The 21,088-nt window shown below is 38.8% G+C and overlaps 1 protein-coding gene across 1 annotated transcript; it reads right to left on the bottom strand.

The window, feature by feature from the left end:
* Nucleotides 1–1,710: 1,710 nt before the first annotated feature.
* Nucleotides 1,711–20,563, bottom strand: LOC109044319 (apyrase). The gene is made up of 10 exons (XM_019061984.2): nucleotides 20,119–20,563; nucleotides 13,808–13,971; nucleotides 12,843–13,049; nucleotides 9,472–9,673; nucleotides 6,222–6,431; nucleotides 5,706–5,869; nucleotides 3,755–3,845; nucleotides 2,848–2,985; nucleotides 2,456–2,656; nucleotides 1,711–2,086 (listed from the first exon to the last, which is right to left on the bottom strand). Exons 1-10 carry the CDS (start codon nucleotides 20,291–20,293, stop codon nucleotides 1,941–1,943), a joined length of 1,698 nt encoding a protein of 565 aa, XP_018917529.2. The 5' UTR covers nucleotides 20,294–20,563; the 3' UTR covers nucleotides 1,711–1,940.
* Between the last annotated feature and the right edge of the window lie 525 nt (nucleotides 20,564–21,088).

The following is a 21,088-nucleotide window of genomic DNA, read 5'->3' as shown; positions in this document are numbered from 1 at the left end:
GTCTTTTTTAGATATGCACCAAAAATAGTCATAGTTTGCAAAATGTATACCTCGTGCTGTCCACGTGTTACCTGCTTTGAAGAATTACTCTAATTTTTCAATAATAAGGAAAGTCTTGATACCATGCTTAAGAAAAACCTCTCGAGCACGCGAATATACGCAAAAGCACGCTTTTCACATTTGCGGATTTCTATTTCGGTAATACTCTACCACCTGATATGATACATACGAATACATCATTCAATTTCAAATTTACTGGTGTACTAAGGATGATAAAATGTAACCACACTCCGTACATCTCGAGTCAAGATGATGTTTCCTGTTTTTGGCTCCCTGAGTTATTTTTTCAAGGACGATCAAACAAATCTTTATTACAATCTATTATATTTTAGGAACGCTAAGAAACTTCAATTCTTCAGACATGTATTTGGAGCCTGTTGGAGCGTAGAGGGCATAGAGAGGGCGTAAAAATTCATTAGGTATACTTTTGCGATCTTGTGCTCTGAGCGAAGTAGAAATAGAATAGATCAGGTTTTTTTCGAAACTGCGTTTGTAGAACCGTATTATGCAATATCGACGCAATGTAACTTTTCAACCATGTTTTAATATCCCCGCTCCTATTTTGTTTTATTAAAGGAGAAAAAATCAAAACTATACCCTCATTGAAGTTTTCATAGACACAGAGAAGAAAAATCACGGCATTTTTTTTAAAAATTCCTGTCGCGTAATTTACCAATTCAAAAGATTTTTCAGGAAGTCTGCAACGCTGCAAACCGAGATACATGGTTTGAGAGTTTCACCGTTGACACGTGTAACATCGATTTGGGTCGACATTTTTGGACGTCTTCTTTAGTTCTAAGAAGTTCAAAGGCCGCTCTTGGTATTGGCAACACTTGTTTATTTTTTGTGGATTCCTTTTACGGTGGACGCTCACAGCTACACCCTCTTTCCGGAAGCAGGGTCCACCAAAGGCATCTCTTTGAAATACCTGCATAACATCGCCGCAAATTTTTTTTATCGAGACGTCTTCGCATTATGATTGCCCAATTGAGGGGCTTGGAGGACACGGCGCGTATGCGCAGTTTTTGAGAAAATTTAGATAATACTGATTTCAAGTAAAACTTGTCTTATTGCGTTTTCTGTGCAAAATTCGCCTCCAAATTCCAATTTTTAAGCAACAAAAAGTCAGTTTGAACTTTCTTTCCGCCATTAGGATCCATACGCTTCCGTAACTTCAAGCACGTATTTCTCGAAATAGAAAAAGCTGCACCTATGCGCCTTGTCCTCCATGCCCTTTAAAAATCAATTCCGCAAATCTTTGCCGATATCGTGCCAAAATTGCACTGTTTGGCAACATTTTGGCGATTCTACACCTTATAATCCAAGTTCGGAGGTTTGTTATGGTTGTCGGGATTGTGTGTGCAGCACGGTGCGGTGTTGCGTTGTGACAAAGAAAGACAGATCGCCTTCAATTTTTGAGCATGCAACACGCGCATCCCCAGAGCACGAATAATTGTATCCATGCCCAAAGCTTTACATATTAGAAACCACTTGGCGCGGCGCTCGGCGCTCTCCTGCCAGAAAGGTACAATCATGCATGTGAGCATGTGCGTCGTTTTAAAGATGTTTAAATGTATAAAACATATAAATAAGAATCAGTGATTCATTCATTAGTTTAAATGGCTACTTCTTTCCATAATAAAACTCGAGTCAAATAAAAGTTAATTTATTTTAGTTAGCCATGATCCATAAGGTATAAAAACAGATCTTCTGGGAATAATTTAGGTACAACAATCATTAACATTTATAACCGCGAGTGAATAATTATGTATCGCGTTTTTATTAGGGGCATATCGATCAAAAGAAGAGTAGCTATGTGAGTTGGTTACTTCTTTTTAACAATAAAGAGGGGAACATGTCTCCCATCCCTTCTGAGATTCTTACGGACCATATTTATTTTTTTTAGCTGATCTGATGCCTGTAGCGTGTTCAGAAGTCATATGCACGGCGATGTTCTCATCCAGTTCCACAATCAACGGGCTGAAAGCTTCCAAGTAGCTCATTATGACCTCAGTGTCAACTTTTCCTGAAATAAAGTTAAAGACAACGTGAAAAAGTGTCAAAAAAGTGTTTTTTTTTTTTTTAAAAACGAGGGGATTTCCTTCAAATTCACCCCGAACGAAACGGAATGATGAGACAATCCTCCATTGAAAGTTCGAGCTTGACGAAGTTTTTGGTCAAAATTAATTCGTACATCTCAGATTGAAAATACGAAAGATGAAACCATCCACGGCGTTCATGTCACCCTTTCTATGCGCGCAAAGACTGAAGTTATGCCACTAATTTTGCTGATTAATGCAATGCTGATTAATGGACATTGAAACTTGGAAGGATCCTCATACAATTTTACGATTCTCAGACATGCACACTTAACTAAATGTAGAATATTACATACCTGGTGCCCAAAATCTAGCTCGTTTTTTGATGAGATCCATGCCATCACCTCCATTATAGAAGTACTCGGACATTATGATGCGATAATATTTGTGTGGGAGAAGCGGTTCGTATGCCGGCACAGGACACGTTGAGCATCGTACGAAGATGTCCGAGACTCGATCTCCTTTTGGCTGCGTCATGTTGAATTTCGCTTTTACACCTGAGATAAAAGCAAAATCCATTAATTTCCCTCAGAATGGATCTATGCCAGATTGCGACTTTAAAATATGAACCGCACAGAGCAATCATTCTCATGGGTTATTTTCAATATTAACTTTTCATAAGTACTATGAAGAAATTTTTACCACACTAAATAAAATTTTACCGTGAAGGGGTTGTAGAATTGATTACCTGACATTTGCAGAAACGGTGAATTATAATGGTCCACTGAGAATTCCAACATTTCTTTGAAGTGCTGTCCGTTGAGTTCTACCATACCATATCTATCCTCGAACGGTATGACGGCCCACACATCTCCAAAAGTAATATCTAGAAATTTTGAAAAAAAATTTGAGCAACCAACAAATTCAATGGGGGGAAAAAATCGTTAAGCATTGTGCTACGGCACTGATTCATATCATTGAGCAATGAGCATGTGCGGATGAATTACTTAATTTGCCCGTCTGATATGATTCCACGCAAAAATCGATGGGAGCACTAGATTTTTGGAAATTAACTCATTAAAATTAAACATTTCGTTATTCTTATTTTTGGTGCGGGCTCAAAAAGTTCTTTCGTCCGAAAATAAGGGCAAGTAGGGGACGTAGTCTTTCGTGGGATCTGGAAGTTTACAGATCTTGTGGAAGCTCTAAAGTTTACGGATCGTGCATTCTTGCATACGGGAACGTAAGGTTCATGCCGAAGTTTAGGTCACAAATCTGAAGTACCTCGGTATTTCGGTTGACTCTAAAGAAGTTCCAACCGAAGTGCCGAAGTACTCCAAATGTGTGACCCGAATTTTGGCAGCTAGCTCAAATATTTGGATGCACGATCCAAAAACTTTCATGGATCAAAAAATGACCTTTTCGGGTCTTTGCACGAAGTTTTTTTCTCCATGTGGCCCTTGCCCTTTTCAGTCGCTCACAACTGGCGGAGGCTAAGGCCTTTGGCCGCCCTTTTCTGGCATACGAAGACAGTATATAGTTGCCGTTTTCTCTCCGCTTTCGAAGCAAAAAAATAATTTGCCAGCGCAGCACTTCCTCGATCGACGCGACGGTTGTTTCCATTTGGAACGCTTACACACAACTCTGAAACTTACTTCCATTTTGGATCGAAGTTCGTATTCCGCCGGAATGGAGGACCGCTGCACCCGCTCTTGTCCAACTGCGACCCTCTCTCTGTTTTGTGTACTGAAGAAAGAAAAAAAAATCAATAGGTTTTTTTATATCATTCGTAAAGTTCCTTAGGAATAATATAAGCTCCAAGCCAAGAGACAACACAATATAGTCGCCCAAGGGAAAAAACTTACAATTATTGAGAAGTTTGCAAGGGAAAATTATCATGGGTGTATCCTGCGACGCATGTCAGCCTGACACAACAAGACATATCCCTATCTTAACCATGCAATATATCGTAATTCGATGTCTTATGGGGTTGCTTTAAACTTTCAATCGGCCCGCTGGAGGGTCGCGAGGGACTAACCCGCTTCCCCCTGAAGGCTAGTTACCTTTTCAGCACTACTAAGATCATAAGTGGCCATTACCACTGTCGAACTGGGTTTTGCTTTTCTAGACCTTGTAGGTAAAATCGCATGACGTTTTGGTAATAAATCATCAACGGATAAAAAATTGTGTCAGTATATCTGAAAATAACTTTTACACAAGAGGACGCATTTAAGATCTCTAAAATACTTTGGCTCCGTTCTGCCGATTTAGTCTGACACAGGAAGTGCAAATGAAAGAAATACAAATAAATCACCCCTCCCTGTAGTTTTTTAGTTGTACATAAGTATTGTGTTAGAATGAGTGAGTATGTTGAAATTTCAGTCTCTCATAAATTTCTGCGCTCATGTGTCTTTGAGACGCCAAAAAAACTGTCAAAATCCCTCAAACCAAACATTGATTTACTGTGTCTTATGCATTTTGCCCCTGTGCTAGGTTTATTCTTTGTGAGTTTACTTTTAAAATATGATTGAATACTTGACTAAATCAGTCAAATTCTTGACATTCAACCCAATGGGACAGAATTTAAACGTTTTTTAGTGTTTAAATGGCTCGCCAATATTAAAATTTGAAACTTCGACACAAAGTGGAGGAATGTAATCCTCCGTGCCGTTAAGAATGAGTGGGAGTGTTCTTTATCTGACATATAAGAGCGAAAAATTTTTTAAAAAAATGAGAACTCATTATTTGTTCGCATCCTACAATCTGCAACGGAAAGTTTCAATTAACTGATTGATAATGCCGCTCTCATTTGGCGGATTATCTTTTGCAATGGCATACATTGCAGAATTATTGAAAATTTATAGAACGTGATTTGCGATCTACGAGGAAGTAAAAGATCGAGTGGAGCAAATTTCAAGAGAAACTGTAGGTTAGTATTCTCTATAAAAAATATGAATAGAGCATGGACGGAGATTGGCAACGATGCAATCGGAAAATTGCATTTTTTGGCTTTATATAGTCATCGATATATCTTATCTTACGAACATTTTTGATTAAGATCTTTTACATATTTTCCATTTCGACGGTGCAACTCCCAATCCTCGTACCCAGGTTTGCGATTTTGCAGACCTTAAAAATTTCCTATATATCTCTTCTCCGTGCGAGGAAAATTCTGAAAACCTTCAAGGAATGATGTTATGTTCTCCTTAAAAAAAAAAATAAAATAGGACCGGAGATTTTCGGATAATCGGGACTTTATCGTGATTAGAAGCAATTTTTAATGGAAAAAAGTGTTAGGGGATATCCCCTGAAATTAAGGCACCATAATTTGTTGGATGCTATGGATATTTCCAATTAATTGTGGTAGTATCGCAACATTTGGGTAAGTAACCTAATTTATTGGGGTACCACTGCAATTAATCGGGTACTACCACAAATAATTAAAAAATTCCATATCATCCAACAACTCCGTGCTCGTTTTTTACCTTGATTGCTACATTTTTTGAGTTCAAATGGATTATGCAAGCATTTACGAGTGATACGGCGAATACTTGCCACGCTGTTCTTGCAAAATAACACGAATCTCAAACTCAAGCTAGTTATTACCTCATAGACCATGGCATCCGTGAGCATCTTGCCGATCGTGCATGCCTCTAAGTGGCAGACCCAGTTAGTGGCGTCCAAATCTACCAATGTATTGCCCACCACTCTCGACCCGACCAGATCAACATCGCTGCGCCAGGGTTGAAGTTTCGCCTCTATGGCAGGATCTGATAAAAACGGTAAAAATTAGCTTCTGGGTCGAGGAATCTTTTGCAGATCCATACTCCTAATAGCAAGGAACAAAACTAGACCACGTCTAGCAAAAAGGAACCAAGCCACATCAGCTGATGCCAAATTTAACTGAGCAATTTAATTTTTTACAAGCATAACGTTGCTGCGGATTATTTTGAAAATTTTAAAAAAAATTGCTACCACGAAATGCTAATTAGAACTACTGATAGAATAATATAGAAGAAGCATATCGACGATGTAAGTCGGCAATCACATCACTCGGTTTGCGACGTCGCAGACTTCCTGTCAATGTGATGATTATAAAATTAGATGAGAATCTGGTTTTACCTGTACGCACAGTTTTGTCCAGCAAAATAGGGTTGCCCGCCCACGATGACACCTGATATTGTCCATCAATTTTCTCAAACTTTACTTTTAGAAAGCCCATGTACTTTGAGTAAGCCAAGGCTTGTACAATCAGAACTTTGCGACCGCTTTGCTGAGTTATGACCGTTGGGTAAAGCCCTGCAGGTTTGTCGGTGGACAACGGAGGAGTACCTGGGAAAAGAAGAATTATACAGAAATCGGGTGTCAAAAGGTTCAAAATACTTCGATGTAACCTAAGTTTCTAGCAAAGAAGTTGATGGAAAAAATCCCTGATTCTTATCAAACTTCTTGACGTAATCCTCCCCTCCTCATCGTAAAAAACGGGCGATTGTACCACAATCTCTGGTCCCAACATTGTTTCACTGGAAATGTCCACCAGTTTCATCCAAAAACGAATAGGGGCCTTCTACCGGTATTCTGACCGGGTGGGAACTTACATTTTCGAGGGTCAACGTTTCTCTCTAACAAAAACACTCGTCTCTTCTCTCTTGAGTATTGAGCCACATTTTATCCAGTGCAATTAAGAGTCGTTCCACCAACGAGTTTTTGATCAACATCAAACGAATTACTCAACACGTTGTGTAGTAGCCAACAACGGGTTGATTCCACAAGGGCTGGGTGCAGGGTGGCAAAATCTCACGGTAAATCAAATCTTGAAATGTGAAATATTTCATGAAATATCAGAAATTAATGAAAGATATTGAAAAATACCGATTCCTTTCCATGTTTCGCAAAATGTAAAAATTGCGACTTTCGTCTATTTTTGTGTGTTTGAGTGCAGGTTGCATACTCTGCCCCTGAAACATATGAGCTATTTCACAGCCTTGTGAAATTTCTTGAAATATTTCACTGAGATTTTCAATCTTGCATTTCTTTCTTATGTTTATCGAAAGTTTCCACCTGTCGCCAGCCGAGAGGGCATTGGTAACGGTCTCTACTTTTCTCTGAGTCACCTATTTCGTTTCTCGAAGTCAGTCGTCTATTCGAACCGGTTGTTGATCTAAAAGAGGAACCACGCAAAGAGCGCAACTAGTGTTGAATAATATTGGGCGAGCACCGGAAGAGCGTAGGAATCGAAATTACTGCGCGTCAATAATCAGATTCGCCTAGTTTGCTGATGCACTTTCGTGACGTGTAAGAAAACACAAACTGCGTGTTTTCAAGATTCACACGGAAAGTCATACGATGAAATGTTTACCATCGAGCCAGAGATGTTACGCACGGCGATACGTTGTGAGAAAATTTAAGGCTAAGGAGTAAAATTTCAGGCGTCAAAAGCATCCTGTCAATGGTTCTGGTTGAGACACGCATATTGCAGCATTTGCAGAGTTGTTATTCATCCTTCCTTTTTTTCTCCAATCTCTTCGATTTTTCATTACGTTTACATTTCCTTCTCTTTCCAAACGGTATGCCTAGGTACTTCTCTTTGTGAAGAAGAAAGGAAAATCAATATGACTTGTACGTCATATTTTTTTTTCTCGGGACAATTTTTTGGCCACCAAAGAAAAACATACCAATGTTTATTTTATAAAACTATTCAGCTATGGAGATATCAAAGCGATTGGGGCTTAATTTTTTCAACTTTGTAAATGTACATCTAACAATTTCATGAACTAATGATGAACTGATCAATGAACTAATTTCTTTTGTTGAAACTAATGAATCTAGCTCACTCCATAACCGAAGAATCGAACAACTCCTTAAGGTGAACGCGACGCAAATTTGTATACTTACGTCCGGACTTTACTCCAACATCGTGATTAAGATTCCTTTTACGTTTAGTCAAGCTTGAATATACCTGTTATCATTTTCTATGTTTATGTCATCGTGCATCACACTATCATATCTTAAGCTAAAAATATCTACGGAAAGATAAAAATCAAACGCCTTATTCCATAAATACCTACTGAAGTAATGAATGAAATTGTGACGCATTCGTGTTATCAATCATGACGCCGCACACATAAGGCGCTTAACCGAATCAACACAAATGATGGAGTTTTCTTTTTCATACGTGACGAAGTTAATAGAATACGCATTTTCATCGTTGTATGGAATGGAAGAATTTCCGTAGTATTTTGAGGCTGCACGCCTTTGCAAGTCATAGACGAATAAATGTGATAATTTCTGGCAAAAAGGCCCTTAAGGCAGAGAAGAATAAGGTAACTATCCATTACAAATTATTATGATTAAAATTATTGTTATTCAGATAACTAAATATTAAGATTCGTGGTTTAATTATCATCAGACCTACTTTTTGCCTCCTGTTGTCTTTTTTGAGTACCCTTCGCTCGGAAAATGCCGAACATGACTTTACGAAAACGTTGTTGTTACGTTAATTGGACTACAGTTTGCAATTAAGAACTACACTTTCTGTCTCAGTTAAGAAATAATGTATACGTATCCCCACTTTCCCTATGCACATGATTGTTTCTACGCATAAGCCAGAAATTGTAGTTCTTATTGCAAAATGAAGTCCAATTCTGGCAGTAACGTAACCAGGGCCGGATTAGCCGGGGTGCCGAGATGCTATCGCCCTGGGCGATTTTTTTTTACCACTATTTCTAATCCTCTATCTCAGCAAGAAATCCGACTAGATCTTTTAGGGTCCTTGGAATCTGACAAACGGATTTAGAGACGCCCTTAGACTTGAATATTGACTTGTGTCATGGGGCCCTAAAAGTTTAGTATATGTGGGGCTCCTCATGATCGTTGGAAACTGTGAGTCTGATACGCTGAAATTTCGGTGAATTTATGAAATCAGCGTGTTCTGGGCCGTAAAGTAGACCATTTTTATGGACTCTCCGGCTCTGAACTTAAAGTAGTATTGAAGCCCTGAATACCAATGTCACGATGGGTCTCGGAAAGCAAGTTTCTTGAGGGCCCCTGAAGTTAAAACCATAGATTTGGAGAGGCTTTGAGACAAGATTTCAAGGGTCATGAGGTCAAATGGGCATATGAGGGGCATATGATTCATATGAGGTCATGAGGGCCTTACGAACCCTTCGTTTCTTTGGAAACGCGAAACGCCTTCAATTTAAAGAGTATGCGACCTGCAAATGTGCGGGCCCCTCGTACACGCCAGCATCCCGCGCTCCTGAGCACTGGTCTGACCCTGGTTGTAACTACGTTTCTGCGATCACTTTTCCCGGACCGTATCTTATAAGCTTTGGTTTGAAAAAAGTATGCCACTTGAAACCTGCAGACTTACCAGTATACAAAAAAGTATGAGAGTGAGCGCCAACTATTATATCTGCGTCCAAACCCTGCTGTGCAACTCTCATATCCGCTTTGTATCCAGTATGGGAGATGGCCACGACCACATCAACAAAGCGATCTCTCAGTTCCTTGATGGCTTTATTCGTTGCCTCCACTTCGTCTTCAAAAATCAGATCGCCCGTGTTCTCCATGGTCTGAACACCCAAATTAAAAATGAAAGAGTCAGTTAAAGGGGAAAAATTTGAGCGTATAGAATTGAAGATACACTTTGTTCAATCGGACCTACTTCGATGAAAATCAAGCCTACTTTCAGCGCGGGTATAAATTGTGGACGGATTCCTGCTAGAAAGAACTAGAGGCGGGTGGGAAATATGGAGTCTGTTCTAGAAAGCTGCAAAAGAAACAATTTAAAAGTGAAGGTGATTTCTTTCTGTGGAAATAGAAAAGTGGGATTTGACATCAAATCAAACGGAACTAAGTGCCAAAATATGCTGCACTCATAAGCTGTGGGCATGTGACAAGAGCGTTGTGGACAGGGTTCATTAGTAAAACTGTCGTGATAGCGCTGGTAAAAATTGGCGATAGGAGCTGCGTTTCAAAATACCATAGGAATTCTTATAGCCGGCTAGAGAAGGCAATAGAAAATCATATAGCTGGCTGTAGAAAGCGGAGCAAATCATATAGCTGAGCTATACGAAGCGATAAAAAAGTATGCAGCCGGGCTATAGTTCCTATCGCCGGGCTTTACACTTTATCGCCGCTATAAAAGGCTATAAGAAATTGTGTAGAAATTCGTGTGCTTTGGAAACAGGCCCGCCACATCCCATCTCGGGCCCTGGTACCAATTTTCTGGCCCGGGCCCCTAGCACAGGGGGGGGGGGGGGGTCCGGGGGGCCTCCCGCGGGAAATTTTTGAAATTTTAAATCTATCTGGATGCATTATGAAGCTCTTATGATGGAGATTTTCCATCAATTTCTGCAGAATAATTACGCCTTGTTGTTTACTTTCAGCACCAAAAACTTTCGAATTGTTGCATTCAAAACATCTATAAATTTTTTTTTGAGGGGGCAGATGATAATTTTCAATTCTATGGGGAGCCGGGCCCCCCTGGACTCCCCTTTCGTACGTCTATGGCAAGGGAGTTAAGCCATGGAAGTCGAGGATGCCCAGAAAGGAGCCTCTTAGCATCCGACAACGGAAGAAAATGAAACACAGTTACTAAAAATATCATTCTACATATACTCAAAATCTTGAAAATCTCTAAAAAAGTAAGAAAAATTTTATAGTGCCCTAGCGTGTTTTTGAAACTTTATTCACCTTTTGCGGAATTTTTAGGGTAATTTTTTCACTTTTCCCTACGAGACAAGGGTTACACATAAATTCGTAGTAGTGGTTTGTCACCTGCGTCACGGGCCCCTCCAGGGCCCGGGCCCCGGTACCAAGGACCCAGTATCCCCCCCCCCCCTTGTGGCGGGCCTGTTTGAAAATCATTAGGTTTGATACGGAACCATCATAATATTCACAAAACACACATTATATTTGCCTTTAATACATGTTTTTTTTTTTTTTTTTCATCAATTAAAATGAGAATAATTCATACAGGATGTGCAAACATTTCAAAATCATGAGTTGAAAAACGCTGACTCCGCAAGATTACATTGGAGCCTAACACAGAGCGGAGCGGCGTGCTGCCAGCGATCAGCGCCTACAAACCTAACAGGAATATTTCACGCATGGCGCAATGCGTGAAGTATCCCTGTTAGGTTTGTAGGCGCTAAGGCGCTTTTCGCGCAGGCTGCCCGCCGCGCCGCAACGTGCCACGGCGCTTGAAGCAACTATTTCACACCAGAAGTATTGCACAGTATCATGCGAAATTGAAGGCGCTCCAACATAATAGGAATGGCAGGCATCCTTCAAAATTACGGAGCTTTCCGCGCAAAATAAATCAAGATACTACGGCCAAAAAATAGAGCGGTAATCCAAAAACAGTCCTAGCATCCGTAATAAGTAACATTTATCATACACTTTATCGTCTGGCTGTTGCTCAGTCGCCATCGGCTATATAAGGCTATAAGAAATTGTGTAGCCGGCTATAGAAGCTATTGGAAATCTTACAGCCGGCTTCAGGTCTATGATATTTTGGAACACAGATTCCACTGCCAATTTTTACCAGGGCGAATAGAGCGGTAAGTGTAAGAATTAAGTTTTGAGAAAATGGGCTCAGAAGCTTCTGACCGGAAAATTTTATTAAAAGAAGCCTCCGTTCTTTGTCAAATTGTCACTAATCGCCCGAAAGACTCCTTGAAATCGTTTGGATGATTAAAAATCGAGCAATTTTATTCCAGTTACAAAAAAGGATATTTTTAATTTTTATACTAGGTTATTGGAAGACAGCATGTTATTGTTAGGCAAGACAGCCCTAAGTGCTATCTTCTGTATGCTTTCGTGGTTGCGTTTTGGACACACAATAAACACATTTTCAGATTCGAAATTCGCAGAAGAGGGAGGCACTCCACTTGAAAGCACTGTTTTCATTGGCTCTATGGAGGAATATTGTCACTTAATGCTGTCTTGCCTAAAACTACGTAATTTTTTGTGCACTTAAGGCTTTCTCATAAGTCTCGTTTTGATACAGTTAAGATGGATTTCGCTGTTTTGGCAATGTCAGTGATTTTATTCAAAAGAGTTTAGACGAATTTTGAAGGAAACTCGATTTCGAAAATTTGACACTTACTGCTCTTCGCTTTCATGGCAGAAAATACCCCCACGAACAACCTCGGCGGCGGCATGCGGCAGCTTCGTCGCCGTTGACGTCATTGGCGCTTTATAATTCCCATTCATTCTTACGGCCCTCAACTAACGAGCACACTCCTTCTTTTCCATCCGTCTCCGGTCCCTTTCAGCAGAAATACGTCGAAATAATGTGGGAAAAATCGTGAGAACTGTCGATGAAACCGTGTGTAAAGCATTTCTCATACACTTCCATGGGCCAAGCGCTCTTATTACTTCGTTTTAAACTAAGAACTACATTAGTTTCCTCGATTTACGATTCCAGTTTTTGGGTTTTCAGCTTTGCTACCACGATAGTATGACCGCATGCGCCATTCTAACATCCTGTTTTAAACACTATTCAGGTCATAACTTATTGTTAGTGGTGTTGCGGTTTTTTTTAAAATTTTTTTTTTAGAAAATTATATTACTTGGCACTATGACTCATTCACACGTTTCAATGAGAGATCAGGGAACAAATAATCAAAGTTTTCTGAAGCTATATATCGACAGCATATCAAAAAAATAATATTTCGTGTCTCTTGTTAATTTTTGAACAAAAACAAGAAAGGGATAAGTAAAAAATACACAAACCGGGAAACTCGTCGAAACATATCCAACGATGCCAATACGCAAATCACCTTTCCGTACGATTGTCCATTTTTTTAGGTATTTCTGCAGCTCTGGGACTTTTGTACAGTCAACGTTTGAGAGCACAGTCGGTGTTTCCTTCTTCATCAGGCTTAGATATCGCAAGACAGCCTGCGGCCCTTCGATGTCAAACTCATGATTTCCAATTGTCTGCAACAAAACAAAGTGGGCTAATTTTCTGACATTGCTTCTAAGTATAAACAGCATTGATTAAAAGGATGATTCAACTTTTTTCTCTCTTTTAGAAATCACATATCTGTTATTGATTTTTTAAACAGATAGGCGTTTTTAGACAATTTATAGTTTGTGCATGTTTGTCTATCCACGAGGAGAGGGATTTTATTTCAGTAACGTCAAAAAATTAGTAATTTTGGCACGATTGCACGCGAAATATTCCTGGAAAATTTAGGCACAAAAATCTAAAAACAAAACGATTTGTGACACTCGTTTGGGAAAAACTTTCGCTATTATCTCAAATTGTACCCACATAACATTTTTAGCATCAATACCTGCGTCTTGCTGTAATGTATAGCGTTTTGTGACTTAAGATAATTTAATTTTTTTTCTTCTCAGAAATCTAACACACAAAAAGTATCAATCAATCGATTGACTTTCCAGTTGTTCAAAACATCATCACCTTTAGGCCAAAGTATCACAAGCGCCATGAGACGTTTAAAAATTTCCGCCGCTATTTTATTTCCTTTCAGAGAAATTTTTCAATAAAGCAATTCGAAAATTTCACTGAATTTTCTTTGAGCTGCCGATAAAATTCAGTGAAATTTTCAAACAGATTCAACCAACAATTTTTTTGTAAAAAAATAAAATGGCAGCGGAAATTTTTCAACGTCGCATGGCGCTTGTGATACTTTGGCCGGAAGGTGACGACATCCACTAAAAAAGTACTGTACCTGCGCATCCACTGGTAAGAGATTCATAAATTCTGCGGTGACATTCCACTTAAAGAGATTAAACCAAAGAGTTCCGGTAAATACATCACCAGCATTTATTACCAAGGCATTTGGTTCTTGCTTTTTCAGCTCAAGTATTTTTCCATGCATGCGTGCGAATCCACCTGCAAAGATAAAGAAATGCTAAGGCTAGCCAACCCAGAATTTTTTAAACTTTTTTTTCGTTACGTGATATTGTTAAAAGAATTTGCTGTAACGTAATTGGGTTCTTGAGAGGTACATTATAAATTCCTTTGGTACGAAGAAAAGCAGCATTTACTCAATTGCCATACGTACCTTCATTTTTAGTAAGAAGAAGAAACATTCAACGCATTCGCATCAAGTAAGAAAGGTCAGCATGGACATTCAAGTTTGGTTTTCTTCTTTGTTTGATCTCAACGAAATTTTGCGTATTAAAGAATTCCTACGTATTTGGAGCAAATTCGTGAATGTTATATCATCATTGTGTGAGGCTTTCAGAAAGGTCTCAAAAAATTCATATCGATGGATGAGGTCGATACGTGCATACTGCTGGTTTTTTTTTTTTTTTTTTTTTTTTTTTTTTTTTTTTTTTAAAAAAAAACAACAAAATTATTTCTGATTAAGACATCGTAAATACCCGCTCATTTTTTATTTATTTATTTTTTTAAAGGAAACTAGCGAAAAATATTTCTTGAATTTTTTGGAAATTTGTTTTCCTACGTGCGTTAATATATACGTGAAATTTGAAGGAGATACAGTGACTACAGTACGTTAAAAAAAAATCAAATCTAACTGGAAATTGTGAAACGTTACAATGGAGATACGCATTCTCCGAATTAAGTCATCAATATACAATTATGGGAGTTGTTGGATGTACGCCTTTCAGCATACCTCTATCCGAGGGAGCTTAGAATTTTGAATTGGAAAGCACAAAACAAAATCATGCTAAAATTCAAAGCCTCATGTTTGCTCTTGATTGCATAATACCGAGCACTTCCACAAGTGACAATAGGAATTGACCTCCATGTACGTATTACACAGTGACAAAGTTTTCCTCAATTGACCGTCTTTAAATCAAAAGAAGCTATCTCGATTGTGACTTGAGCCCTAAGGTTCGTAAAAATACATCCATGACAGAGCTCATGTCAAAATAGAGATAGTTCTTTTAGCTTTGAACACGCCCGGTTTATTCTCCTCGCCCGCATACTTTATCGGTGTTACCCAGAGATGTTTGACAGGCTCTTGAAATAATTTGAATAAGTTGCACGGGATACTTGCCTGCTCCTATACTAGGAGATAAATTTTACGTGACAATTGCTTGCTCGAATGCGTGGACAGTGAAGAACCGTGAATCCGGAAAATAGACGACGCTCTTCAACTGCTTGTTGAGACGTCAGTATAGTAATTGCCGTATTTATCACTCTAAAATGTTGCGCATTTTTATGAAACATGTATGGGGAGCTGAACACTCTTGACATAACCATGAACATGTGCTTGTAACATTTTGGCAACTGCGCGGATGCCACGAAAGCACAGAGTATATCAATGATATGGCTAAACAAAAATATCTTACCAAATCTGTCGATTACGTAGAAATTTTGGAACTCATTCGACCGTATCCAAATTGCGGTAATTCAAATTTTTCGCACTTTCTCAATCAAGCATCGCTCATATATGTATTTCAATGTTTCAAGAAAATAATATCCGAACTTTTCACAAGAAATTTTCAAAAAATTTCTTGATAGAGCACAGGGAAATTGTCGCGTATACCGCAACGCGTTTATTCATAGAGATTCTCTATCTCCCTTTCTCCCATATTTTCGGTCTCTCTCTATGAATTTTCAAAACCTAGCATCGAGCAAGCTTCACTTACTCGTTGCTGTGATCACGTCGTACGCATCTATCTTTATTATATTTTTATTACCAGCGTCACGAGATGGATTGAAAGATAAGACTCTCTAAGACCGAGCTCCTCTTTTAACAAAAGGAGCCGGACCACTTCGATTTCGACCGCGAAGTCCTGTACTTCGGATTTTCTTACCAACTAGCACCGCCATCCTTTGTGCTCCGATAGTCAGTCCTTTAATCTTTTGTAACGATTCCATCTTCTTGAAAATACGTCACCCAGTAACTCTATCGTCTTTTTTTCATTGCTCTCCCACAGCTAATTTTACCGCCACGGTTAGGATTATTTTAGATGTTTCAGTCCGTCTAAGGCTTAACTAATCCATAACCGCGACATGGTGCCGAGAACCCGCTCAGTAACTTTATAGCTTACTTCGAACCATCTTTTCGACGGGTAACCGCGACAGAAATCACTCAAAATTTTATGCAATCATGGTGATCGGTTTTTTTTTTTAACCAAATTAAACAAAAAAATTGTAACTCTGTGAACCTATATACTTTTTTTCTTTAACTTAAGCACCGGTGAAAGTGTAAGCAAAGAATAATTTTCTCAAATCACTCTTGTATTTTTGTCTCAGTTTTATGTGTATCGCATCATCAAAAGTGCTCAGGGGTTCAGTTATGCCTGAAAAGATTCACCACGGGCGGAACTCGGAATCTGCTTTTGTGAGAGGCCAAAAGGGCATATCACAAATAAGAATTCGGGAAGAAGGTACAGATACACCCCGCCGAAAGAAATCTGGGGGACTCAACCAGATGCAAATTGGATATATTTGAAAAAACAAGCAGGAAGCTCCAACGCATTGGCGTCGGAGAGCGGCTCTGCTGGGGCAGTAGTTGTAGTCAAGAATGAGGGCCTAGACACATTTTGTCATTGATGTACAATCCGACAACTGTCGATTCATGTTTTGTAACTTAGCAGATTTACGTAGCCGGTGTATAAATGTGTATTGGGCTTTGATATGGCGAATACATGGCATTATCACTTGTTGTATACTTTTAATTTTGAAAGCTCTTTGGAGGTCCGCTTCCTAAAAAATCTCTGGTTGATAAGTCGTTTAGCGAGGCTGCAAAAAATTTGCATTTTTATATCTGAAAGTGTAGGTATTGGTTTTTTGTATAATTGTTTTTTTGGATTGCTGGAAAAGTAACGCATACTTCTATAGTTTAGGACTGAGTCAGGGAAATATAAGGTTCGTTAAATAGTAAATATTCCTAGTACCGTGTGACACTATTGTTAACGAAAAGTTTTTGCAACTTGTCAAAGAGGTTGTTGAATGATCTTCGAATAACTTTTGATGAGCTAGAGGTAATGGTTCTATCTGCAGCTCGTGGACTTCTGTACGATATTGTCCAGAATCATCTAAATTTTCAAAAAGTGTCCGCTTGTTCGATACCCAATTTGCTCATTCATGCATACAAGGAGAAGCGCATGAAAGCTTTAGCAGACATTTTGGAGATGAATCAAGAATTAGATGAAGAATTTATGACTTAAATCACGGCACCTTAATCACGGGATGACCTTAATTACGGCAACTATTTATTGTCCATGAGATGCAGATGGTTCCATTTCCCTAGCTCATCAAAAGGTATTCGAAGATCAATTTCATCAGCCACCCGTACGAACCACGTTTCTAGTGACCCGTACTTGCTTCGCACGTATGAAACATACAATCAGAGAAAACAGAATTCATCTTACAATAATCAATAATCAGTAGGACATGAATCGTTGCGATGTATAATACGACATTATAATGCGGCATTACTATTGTAATTCATTTTAATGTTTAGGGGCATTATAAATCATTATTGCCACGTCGGAATGAAATGTTGTAGACTGAATTGAAAAGCATGTTGGCAAAATTTATTATAAAAATAGTATAACATGTAGGTACATAACATAAAGGTAATACAAATTAAATGATTAGAGCGTGTATATTTCATTACATTATAGGTATATTACAATCATTTTTGTCATTGTTGGAAATTTTGATAGTTTGAATTTTGATAGTTGATAGTTGATAGTTTGAGAGTTGAAAATTTGGTTATTTTATTTAGTTAAGGTGATTCGATAGACGCCATATTTTGTGTCAGAATGGCATGCGACTTTTCCATCAATTGGTTCCATTTTTTCATTTACTCATCATTTTTCTCCAATTTTAAGTTTCGCAATTCTGTTTTCAGGAGACTAAAGCACTCACTTATCAATTTGTATATTTATATTGAGTTAAGGGTAGAGACGTATTCCTCACCGGAATTGAGGAATGGAGGTGTTACAGTATGTCCGGCATTAGGTTCCATTTCGACATCAGCGACGATCAACGCTGCGATACTGGAAGCCAGTCTTCCGATATTAAATCCCTAGCGGGGAAGAAAAAAAATGCCTAGATTTCGCTAAAAATCCCTAAATCCCCAGATTTGCTCAAATATACTTAAAAAATCCCTAGATTTTGCAAAAAGCGCCATTTTTTTATGAAGAATCATGATGTCATTCGATGTAGCGATTTGCAATATTTATATCTGATTGGCTCGTTTGAATTTTGGCGCTCTCTGAAAGCAGTGCTAATCCAGACCAATAAAATGAAAGAATATTAGTTGATTTCTTATTATTAACAGGTTGAATGCAGTTGAATGTCAAGTACATCGAAGGACACAATCGTTTTAATTTCCGGCTTATTTGCGGGGAAAATAGTGTTGCCAAAAAGGCCTACAAAATATACATATAGATGAAAAAATGTTTTCGATTGTCGAAGCTATAATTGAGGTTAAAAAGTTGATTTTTGGTAACTTTACCTCATCAAAAAAAAATCCCTAGATTTCCTGAAAAATCCCTAAATCCCTGGAAATTCCGGAAAATCCCTAAATCTAGGAATAAACCCTTAGACATCGGATGGCTGTTGGAAGCATTAGAGTCAACATTTGAAACGCTGCTGCAGAATTTGCCGGGAGTATAATCGAGTGTTGAAAGTCAGTAGAATTGAACAATGTAATAATTGCTTTCCGAAATAAGCGTTATAATAAAAAAACAACGAATCTGAACTGTTAATACTGGAACACACCTTCTGTAAATGTACCTTGCGAGAGATAAGTAAAAAAATAGATGTACTGGAGGAGAAGTGCTTCTCCACAGAGTTTGCAGAAGGAAAAAAAATGCCCAAATTTACTTACTTCAGCATTTTCGGCAAAATCACTGCAATTTCCGAACCTTTTTCTGGCCAGGGGCCAAAATTAAATGATTATGAAGGGCCACTTAGATGTTGTAGATAAAAATAGGACTGTTGAAAAAGTCGCCGTTTTCAATAAATATGTTCCCGGAATGGAAGAGTTAGGTTAAAAAATTTAGAGTTAAAAAATTCCCATGAGCCGAGTGCCGTAGGTTAAGGGCCCGTTCGCCAAAACTAATCGGAACTGTATGAATGAATTGCTCCTTTTAAAAATCAAAACAATATCGAATTGCGATATATTACACAGTTAAGATAGGGCTATGTCCTGTCGTAAGCGGCGACATACAGTCGATATCATTTCAATAATCGCCCCAATGGCCACGATAGTTGTTAGACGTTTACGGTTTCCCTGGTAACCTTTGTTTGCTATCAGCTGATATCGAGTAAATGACTAGGAAGCTCCAACCCAGTGGTTAAAGCTTCCTTAACCGCGAAAACTTTCAAATTCAAATTTTCAAATTTTGAACGTAAAGTACATTTTTTCCATCACGAGATAAAAGCACAAACAAGTTTTGAATTGTTGACTGTATCACCATGATTCCAAAAATACAATACACAACATAGCATTGACTAACAATAAAACAGTATGCAATAAAATAAAGTCATGACAAGGAACATAGCCGAAAATGGCGCCGATTCCCATCAACCAACGCGCGGTCTCTACAATGTAACATGCTGCATTGATACTCCCCAGCTGGGACCGTCCGGAATAGCAGCTCTAGTGCAAGCACCAGAGCCGCTAAAATGAGTGATCTTAAGCGCAATTTTGAGGTTCTTATCGAAACGTTGATTGATGATACACAATATTGATGGAGGATATTTCTCGCACTAATTTAGTAAAGTCTCTCAACATTTTTATAGGGAAGGCCTTACCCTCCCCGCCCCGCCTCCAGTTCCACCCGTGACCGCCCTGCTGCCGTGCTAAGGAAGAACGCCCTATGAGCCTTCAGATGTTGCCAAATTTCCTGCAATAACATTAGAATTAACCGCGGCGGGAAAATCATGAATAATTTTTTATCAAATTTTTCAGAGAATTTTGTCAGCAATTTAACCTGAAAGCTCTACAAATTTCAAGGAAAACTTCCCCCACAAATACATGTTTTTTCCGAGGAAATTTGGCAACTCTCGATAGCTTATACGGCCTGGTTACTCCCAACTTACCCACGCAAGTATCCTCAGCTCCTTTCTCGCATTTGCCGGCCGTCACAGGATTGACCGGTTCAAAGCGAGCGTGGAAATCGTTGAAGTGGATTATGCTTACTTCGACAGCGCCTTCGGCAGAGGCAAGATACCACCCGCACAACGCCGCACACGCGGTTACAAACATACCGCTCATCTTATTGAAATATTAGAAAATAAGCGAAACGAACACACTCATAAGCCTCACAAAATATGATCGGAAACACTAACTAACTTGGAAGTTAGCCAATCCGGCTAACTTCAGCCGAGACCTTCCAAAAACGCTATAATCTAAACCATTATCAATAGCCTAACGGGTCATTGTTTCTAGCTGTAGACTCCAGGAAATTGCACAGATAATGAGTGCTGCCACCGAGGCCTCTTGTCACACTGAAGTTTCATCAACTCTAGGAATGCAAAATTTGTTACCATGTCGATAACTTTCTAATCTCTAGATTATCCTCCTACTGAAGAGGTGTTGCCCTTATTACCTTATTAATCCTTCTGCTAAACTAGATGTAATTGGCCGTGGGAAACTCTTGAAATTTACATACATCACACGTCGAGGACTGAATGTATTTGATTGTTTTTATCTATCTTTTATCTGCTCACGTGCATTTTGATATGTAAATTACGTGTGGAACAGAGTCGCCCACTTGTAGTTCTTTCATCGTTGATGAAAGCACTTAGTTCCTTTTTCCCGTGAGTTTATAGTTTACCCTTTGCGCTTAGAGGTATCATTGAAACTCATCTTGCTCCTGCATTACTACTTCTTGTGCCTTAGCTCCTAATTCACTTACTTCAGTCTCTATTTTAGAAGTATTCTTTGCCACAGCGTAGGAATCGCCTTCAATTTGATGCATATGCAATTTTACATGACCGGCGTGTCTTTACTCTTATTAATAGTAATCATTCTGGCGTAAGGCACTCTTAGAATGAGAGTTCGCTTCAA

Source organism: Bemisia tabaci, chromosome 3 (genome assembly GCF_918797505.1).
Source record: "Bemisia tabaci chromosome 3, PGI_BMITA_v3".
Lineage (NCBI taxonomy): Eukaryota > Metazoa > Arthropoda > Insecta > Hemiptera > Aleyrodidae > Bemisia > Bemisia tabaci.
This window is presented reverse-complemented; position numbering and strand designations above follow the sequence as displayed.